At 36.7% G+C, this 8,307-nt stretch overlaps 2 protein-coding genes across 2 annotated transcripts; both read right to left on the bottom strand.

The window, feature by feature from the left end:
* Positions 1-72: 72 nt before the first annotated feature.
* Positions 73-4,117, bottom strand: LOC111789404 (protein CYPRO4-like). The gene is made up of 2 exons (XM_023670168.1): positions 1,840-4,117; positions 73-651 (listed from the first exon to the last, which is right to left on the bottom strand). The coding sequence occupies exons 1-2, from the start codon at positions 3,484-3,486 to the stop codon at positions 364-366; spliced, it is 1,935 nt and encodes a 644-aa protein (XP_023525936.1). The 5' UTR covers positions 3,487-4,117; the 3' UTR covers positions 73-363.
* Positions 4,118-5,398: 1,281 nt separating this feature from the next.
* LOC111789405 (non-specific lipid-transfer protein-like 1) lies at positions 5,399-7,342 on the bottom strand. The gene is made up of 4 exons (XM_023670169.1): positions 7,041-7,342; positions 6,898-6,958; positions 6,402-6,504; positions 5,399-5,897 (listed from the first exon to the last, which is right to left on the bottom strand). The coding sequence occupies exons 1-4, from the start codon at positions 7,173-7,175 to the stop codon at positions 5,816-5,818; spliced, it is 381 nt and encodes a 126-aa protein (XP_023525937.1). The 5' UTR covers positions 7,176-7,342; the 3' UTR covers positions 5,399-5,815.
* Positions 7,343-8,307: the final 965 nt, after the last annotated feature.

Raw genomic sequence — 8,307 nt, forward strand, 5'->3', positions numbered from 1 at the left:
CGAGTTTGATTAGAAAAAGAGTTGGATTTTTATCAGCAGCTTCATGAAAGGCTAAGTTATAAAAATAACTAATTTTTCATATAAAATTATATGTCGTTATATTTGGCTTCCTTAACATTACAATTGATGGAAAAACTAGAGTCATTAAGGAACTCGAAATAGGAATGAATACAAATTAGGGAACTCATAGACAGATGTTTAGAACTACTTTAAGGCATCTATAAGGTCCTAAACATTCCACTTAGAAACGTAGCTGCTTAACTGTGCATCAGGCAATGCAATGGAACCTGTACCGAGTATATGCTATGCTTGGAACTGAATCTCAGTCTCTTAGCCTACTGGATATGCTTAAGGAACTGAATCTCAGTCTCTTAGCCTACTGGATATGCTTAAGGAACTGACCTTCATGGGCGTTGCGATCACCAATGGAGCTTCGGGCAAATCGGTAACTGCAAATTTTTCGTGCATGAAACGACTATCAACAATGGAGTCGTCTTTAAGAACAATCTTGTAGCAATAGCAACTCTTGAGGCCTTCCTGATGGCGGTAGCAGTCGTGTGTCCCGTTTTTCACTTGTTGGAAGTTCCAGATGACACTGAACTTGCCTACGGTCGCGACCAAATGGCGCTCCTGCTTCCCGTCCTCGGTGACCTATGGCAATAATATTGAAAATGTAAAAATAGTACAAAAGAAAATTTGAAGACTGCTAAAAGAGAGCTGCACAAACTTGCAGAGAGTTTGAGATAACAAAACAAAATGACAGGATAACAATATGGACGAACTTTGTCTGATTGTAGGACCAAATATGGAAGGAATTTATGTGCAAATGCTATTATGGAAAAATCTTGGTGCATAAATTTGTTCAGGCTGAACACGTATTAAATGCAATCTCTTTGAAGTTCCAAAGCAAGATTTAGTCACCTAAATGCCTAAATGTCTTTGCATTGGGAACTCCACTAGATTATTTATCCAACTCAAAGTATTAAGACAAACATTGGTTATGTATCGATGGCTATTTAAATTATGAAATGTCAATGAGTTAAATGGCTTTATCTTCCATTCTTCAATGGGACTTTATTATCTCAAAAGACATGGTATATTGTGACAACATTGCATGACCAATGAAAGAAAAAGAAGGAGAATCGATTGATCTGGCAGAACAAACAAGGGAAAAGGTTGTAGACAAGAAACTAAATGATACAAAAAGACAAGCAAGGAAAACAGGCGACACACAAATGTTTTTGCAGCTGATAATAAAAAAACAAAGGAAAAGGTTATAGAAAAGAAAATGAAACATACAAGCCAAGAAACAGGTGAAACATGATTGCTTTTGCAGCAGATAAGCAAAAGAGATAATAATCATATAAGACAACACATGTATACCTAAAGCAATAACAATATATTGGAGGTTCAAACATACTAGCACCAACTGCCCACTAAACCCTAACTCAAAATTACATGTCAGCCAAAGATGAAACTAAATATTGAATAATAAGTTTCTTTCAAAATGCAGCACGATGTTGAAACAAAACTAAATTCACACATCAAGATTAGCTATCTGCTCATGCCTTCATGCAGCAACTAGATCATGAAATGTTCAACCACCCTACCCTGCTGCTCATTGAGATTTGAAATTTCAATGCCACAACCAAATATAGAAAAAAATTCCCAAAAGATAACAAAACCTATCACGGAGACAAAATCATTATGAAAAAAAGGCATAAAGTCATCTAGCAAGAAGACATGCAATGCATATAGGTCAAGTAAATTAAGAGTTAGAACAACACAAAAACTTTCAGATTATTCCTGACAAATTGAGAAGACAAGAAACAAACATACCCATGAGAATTGAGCATTTCGAAACTTGTTGTCAACTCCAGCTAAATGTGAATCCAGAGGGGTCAGCTTCAACAATCTTGGAGCTGAAATCCTGTTCCCCATTCGACCAGAAAATCCAGTCTTTGTTTTCCCATCCTTATCGGTAAAGATGGCACAAACGAGAATTAGATAGGAATCTGTTGTTCCCAAAATCCATTTCCCATCGTAGGTAACATCTACATGTGTAATAGGTGAACCAAGTCCTGGAAAAGCTGTTTTTGCTTGTCTCATAGAATTGACAGAATATAGCCTGATTTTTCCATCAAGCGACCCAACAACAATTGAGCCATCGCCAGTGGTTGCAAAGCATTGGAAGTTGGTTCCTCTAGAAAACTGATGCCCTTGAGCCCAATTTAAGACAGGAGCGCTAGAAGTAGCAAGATTTTGGACCATTCCGTTCCTATCGCGCATATCCCATCTGCAAAGCCTGTTGTCGTCCAAACCCAAAAATGTCGAGCCCGAAGGATCCAACTGAGCCCCCTTAGAATCATTAGTAATATCCCTCATTGAAATATCAACTCCATCCTTCCCGAACTTCCACTCAGTAACAATTTTCCCTGTTTCAATGTCAAGCTGATGAAGTCCAGAAGTGTGAGGCCTCCCCTCGTTTATGGGACTCATCAAAAGCATATTGGTCTCAGCTTTCATAAGAAGTGCCTTCTTCGGCGTTGAGTAGGCCAAACTAGAACCAGCTCCACGAGTATCCCGATTTCCATTATCAATATTCACATAAATACCCTTTCCCTGAATTCCGTGAGAAAAGTTCTTGACGACCTGAATTCCTGAATCGCCAACCAAGAAACTGTTCTCTAATGCACCTAAAGCTAAACTCTTAATCCCATCGTCTGCAGCTTCCTCAAACTCCTCCATTAAATCGTTTGCCCTGACAGGCGTTGCCGAATTTGGACTCTTTGAGAAACTCTCCTCCGCATCTTCCCACATTGAATCATCCGCCACTTCCGGATTCGCCCAACCAATAAAATCCTTGCCATAAACCTTCAATTTATTCGCCTCCGTAGCCTCAAATCCATATGTATTTTCAAATAAACAGGCCTGAAATTTTTCCACAAAAATCTTATAATCTTCATCGCTGAAAAATTTCAATGCCCAGACACCCTGCGCAACAAAGTCCACACGCCGCTGGTCTCCGAACGTTTTCAATTGCGTATCTGACGATACTCTCACTCTAATTTTCGATCCAACCTTCAAAAACCACCAAGAGTCGTCATCCTCCTCCTCCTCTTCCTCGTCATCATCCTCCTCCTCTTCCTCATCATTGCCACTACAAGACTTGAGAAAAGAGTAAGTAGTAAGATTTTCAGAGGTAATCCATTTCGCCTTAGGAGTATTGCCATTAACGTGAAGGTAAAGCTTCACTGCGTTCTTTATGTTTGGCTTCTGAGATGATCCGTACTTGAGCTTGAGAGCCCTGAGCTTCGCCTCCACGTCGTCCACTGACGATGGCGTTTTCTGCCGTCGTTCTGAAGATCTTTGGAGCTCTTCTTCAACATCCTCGTTTTTCACCTCCTTCTTATTGGTTTCCTCGTTCCCATCTTCACGATCGGAGTCCGAAAGTTCCAGACCCTCGCGACTTTGAGAGGCTCCCATTATCAACGCCTTCGAGTTGTATCGACGGGAAACTCAAGCTCTGTGGAATGCAGATCGAATCAAATGCAAGGAAATTCAGAATCCAGAGGACAGATGGAGACGTAGAAATGAAGAGGCGCCAATTTCGAAATTTGAAATTCTTGGAGCTCTTCGTTCTGTCGTGACCTTTTTTAGGGTTCTTCTCTCAGAAAGGTTACCGCCAATAACCCGTTGCCTTTCCCTTGCAACTGATTGAACTCTTATGTTAAGATCAGGCCTAATCCAACTTCTGTGGGCTTTAACTTATTGGGCTTTACTTTGGGCTCAGATTTGCAACTGATTGAACTCTTATGTTCAGATGAGGCCTAATCCAACTTATGTGGGCTTTACTTTTGGGCTCAGATTTGCAACTGATTGAACTTTTATGTTAAGATCAGGCCTAATCAAACTTCTGTGGGCTCTACTTTTGGGCTCAGATTTGCAACAGATTGAACTCTTATGTAAAGATCGGGCCTCATCAAACTTCTGTGGGCTTTACTTTGGGCTCAGATTTCGGCCCATATTCCATTCACGACTTAAGCTTTCGTGATTCATCCACATCTTGTTAATGGATGGAATTTTAAAGGCGACAATATCCTAAATTGATCTTCGTGATTATAATTTATTTTGTTCCTTATTTTATAAATTAATGATATCTTTTTCTCTACATACTTATGGAGCTAATTAATGAACTAATCAATGTTAAGTACAAGCAATAAAATTATCAGTCAACTAATTAATATATCCACTTTGATTCATGCTAGTTTATTACAACACAATAATTAATATAATTAATACGTTCTTGACAATAAAATTTAATTACATTTAATATATTATTTTGAAATCGATTATGGGGTACTCATACAAATTATAAATTTAGGTTAAACACATCAATAAAAATTAATTTAATTAAGTAACAGAAAAAAAAAAACAGAAAATAAATGTAAAACGAAAAGAAAAAAAAGTGTAAAAGTGAGTAAAATTTTTGGAAAGGGAGAAACCCCACTCAAATGAGGATATGGAAAGCTCTATTGATGACCCTCTAAAATGGTTTAGTATAAGATCGTTCCCATACCAAAGGTTGAAAACCTCTTTTGCAACAAGTTGATAATAAGCTGTTTCCCATTCTCATTCCTACCTCTCTCATTCCTACTTCTCATTAACATGAACCTAAGAGCCCATCAATCCCAGCGAAATCAAGATCGAGTAAAAATATATGAGACATGAATGAAGCATTCTTTATAAAGATATAGAAACTTTTCCCTGTCAAATGTGTTTTAAAAACCTTAAGAGAAGTCCGAAGGAAAAAGTTCAAAAATGACAATATCTGCTAGCAGTAGACTTGAGCTGTTACAAATACACCAAGCGGTGCACCAGCGAGGACGATGGACCCCCAAGAAGGGTGAATTGTAAAATCTTACATCGGTTGGAGAGGAGAACAAAGCATTCCTTATGAGGATGTAGAAAACGGAAAACCTAAAACAAAAAGTCCAAAGACAATATCTACTAGCTAGCTTGGACAGGACTTGGACGGTTACAAGATCCCTCTAGAAGGGTGCTTCCAACTGTTAAATGGACCTTAAAAGAGAGTTTAATGCTGATTGAGGGAGGCACAACGGAAGCCAACAATCGATGCAATTTGATAATATCGTAGACTTATATATAACTTTAGCAAGTGTGAAATTTATGTAGCTTGGAATTGATCGAGGTCTAGATTTATACCATATGTATTTGGATTGTGTAGAGTTACAGAAATGGTTCATGAGAGGTCATCACCTTAATCTGATCCCACTAAAGCCAAAGCCTGCACTTTACATGTTAAGAAAGCTTGCAGCCACAAAAGATGGACCAAAAACAAACGAATTTGCAGGAGAATATGACATAAAAGCATAAATGGTAAAAGCACAAAATCATGACATTGACAAAAAAAGAGCTGATAGTTCTAAGCATAGCAACTCGGACAAAACAAATGCAACATACGTATATATAAACCTATTTGGGAAAAGAAGACGAGAATAACAGAATTTAAAGAGCAATTCTATGAGTTGAGTTGTACCTGTACGTCAGGCCTTTCCAAAAGTTGGCGCCATATTGCACAAGGGAAGATGATTTGAACATTAAATATGGAAGTATAGTTCCCAACTTGTTATGATATTCTACAACAGAATTGGACTAATACTTTGACACTGAATTTATTGATTTAGAACTTCCTTCTTTTTTCTATTTCCTTTCCTGTTTAAATTCCCATAAATCTCACAACCCGGACATCGTGGAGCTGCTTCATGAACAGCAGTTTCCCCCTTGAATCTGATCATAACTTCGCAGGCTTGGGGAAAATGTCGGGAGTGAATTTCTGTGCTGCGGTAATGCTCCCCTTGATCTTCAGTGCGCCCCTGTAGAGTTTACAGAGTTTTCGCAAAATAATAGTGAGTTTCGGATGACTTTTTCAAAGAAAAGTGTACAATAAGCACTTCTGAAGGAAATACCTCGAGTATGTCTGCAATTTTCAATAGCTCTTATAGAGTAAGTTTAATATGAGTTTTAAGATGGTGAAAATCGTTTTTAGCCCATTAAAAGCACTTCAAGTTTATCCTAGTGCTTGGCTGCATAGTCAAAAGTGAATTTCAAAGTTCTAAGAACACCAAAAGAAACTCTGAAGTACTTTTGGAGGAAGCACCTAATCAATATTTCTACCAAAAGGTGTCTCACTTAACGTACTACACTCAAAAGTCTTATTCATGAACTAAACATCATGATAAATTTGAAAAGCATTTCTAACCGATTACAAACATCTTTTACTTCAAAGTCATGCAAAATTCACTCTAAATACGTAAGCACTTGTGCGAGAAGGAAAAAGCAGGCCCCTAAAGATGATATAATCAATGAATTATAAGTACCTGAGGAAAGCCATCTGAGGATTCATCTTCCCCAAAGCAATTTTAATGAAATCTTCATCCTTGAAGGATAGGGTGGCGTCAGGCTTTCCTCCTTCGTATGGACCTGAGCTCAAAACAATCATAATTCTTTTCTCAATTTTCCAGCCGAAGCATATAAACACGCAATGCCAGATAGCCATTTGGTACCAAGAAGATGAAAAATGCATTTGACAATCGATGGTTGTGATGCGAAAATGTACTTCTAAGAATTTTTTGATGCCTCGTCGTGACATTGATATTCATAGTCAAATACCAGTTCGAACACAAGGCATTAAGCTTGGGATATAAATCTACCTTTCACCATAACCTAAAACCAGTGGAAGTGGATTTTAAACTTCATTCATCCTTCGATTGCTCAAAAACAAAATTGAAAGGAGACAGAGTACAGGGGTTTAGACATCACTCCATCGTATCAAACCAGAAAAGGCACCGAATCGAAGAAAGTAAAAGCCCTAACCTTTGGTAACCTCCCCTTTCTTGAGATCAATGGTATAAACAACCTCATCAGTTCCAATTTTCTGCCAATAATTCAATTCAGATTCAAGAGCTTCAATACTCCGGAGAAAAATTAGAAAATCATAGAAGAGAAAGGAAGATGACCTTGGGGGAAATATTGATCTGGTAAACATGGCCGATGTTCTTGACGACCTGTTTGCCGGCATCGGTAGTGAGATACTGCTTCAACTGCTCCAAAAGAGCGTCAGATTTGAGGGGAGAATCGGTGGAATTCGCCATTGGCAAGGAAGTGGAGCAGAAAAGATGCGGAGAGAGGTGGAAGAAAATGGAGAGCAGACGAAGCTCTGACGGTTGGGGTTATGGGTAATGCGATGGGATTTTAACATAGTGAGAGAGAGAATTGAATAATGAATTGATGGGCTGACCTGCTGCCGAACTAACAATCCTCAACACAGACGCTATGAGCACGCATCCCAACGCCGATAACTTCTCGTTTGTTCCTTTTCTTTTTTATTTTTCTTTTTATTTTATATACCCAAAAAAAAAATTGTCTTTAGAATATAGATGTGAGCTGGGTGGGACGAAATTTCTCATTTATTTTTTGATGGACCAAAACGGTATTTATTAGCCAAAATTATTAGATTTCATGAAAAAAGTTCTTATTTGTTATTCTTTTAAAAATAATTACTCTAATTTTTTTTAATATAACTTTTATTAAAAATTGGTAAAAAAAAAAATCATGTTTCTTTGGTATATAATATTTTACAGGCCTATTTTTTAAATATTTCAATTTTAATATTACATCATAATATATAAAACGATAAAAAAAATATATACACCTTATACTAAATATTACCATCATGATTTCAAATTTAATTATTTTATCTTTTTAATATATATATATATATATATATATAAGGTATATATATTAAGTAGGGTGGAAATGTGATTTCGTCACCAACACAATTTATTATACGGATAAATAATGTTCCTCTCTCTCTTGTTTACAGTCTAAACATGGAATTCTCTTTCTGTTCCAACAAGTCTCAAACTCCACGAGTAATATGGACGTCTCTAATTTAAAAGATAATAAATAATGTAGGACCTCTATATTTGTATGTCGGTATATATAGTTGTCTTACTTAAACAATAATTTGTAGTTTTGTCTTTAATATTACCTTAAAAACTCACGTGTAAAGTTTTTTATTTTCATATTAAAAAAAATAATTTCATGAAAGTAAATCTAACTTTACTTGAATATATATATATATATATATATATACTGAATAATTAATATTACTATTGAACGAAAGCTCCGTATGAGAAAATCAATTCTTCAAACGACCGCGTACAAGTAGAGGACATATTGCCGCCTTTGTGAAAAAAAAAAAAAAAAAAAAAAAAAAAAAAA

Source organism: Cucurbita pepo, chromosome LG02 (genome assembly GCF_002806865.2).
Source record: "Cucurbita pepo subsp. pepo cultivar mu-cu-16 chromosome LG02, ASM280686v2, whole genome shotgun sequence".
In the NCBI taxonomy this organism is placed as follows: Eukaryota; Viridiplantae; Streptophyta; class Magnoliopsida; order Cucurbitales; family Cucurbitaceae; genus Cucurbita; species Cucurbita pepo.

What these genes read in the sequence shown, in the direction of transcription:
- LOC111789405 (XM_023670169.1), bottom strand. Translation starts at nt 7,175, where the DNA reads ATGGCGAATTCCACCGATTCTCCCCTCAAATCTGACGCTCTTTTGGAG. An exon ending in GAAAGGGGAGGTTACCAAAG is followed by an intron (nt 6,505 to 6,897) that starts GTTAGGGCTTTT and finishes TTTTGAGCTCAG; the next exon opens with GTCCATACGAAGGAGGAAAG. An exon ending in CCTCAGATGGCTTTCCTCAG is followed by an intron (nt 5,898 to 6,401) that starts GTACTTATAATT and finishes TAAACTCTACAG; the next exon opens with GGGCGCACTGAAGATCAAGG.
- LOC111789404 (XM_023670168.1), bottom strand. Translation starts at nt 3,486, where the DNA reads ATGGGAGCCTCTCAAAGTCGCGAGGGTCTGGAACTTTCGGACTCCGAT. An exon ending in GAAATGCTCAATTCTCATGG is followed by an intron (nt 652 to 1,839) that starts GTATGTTTGTTT and finishes TTATTGCCATAG; the next exon opens with GTCACCGAGGACGGGAAGCA.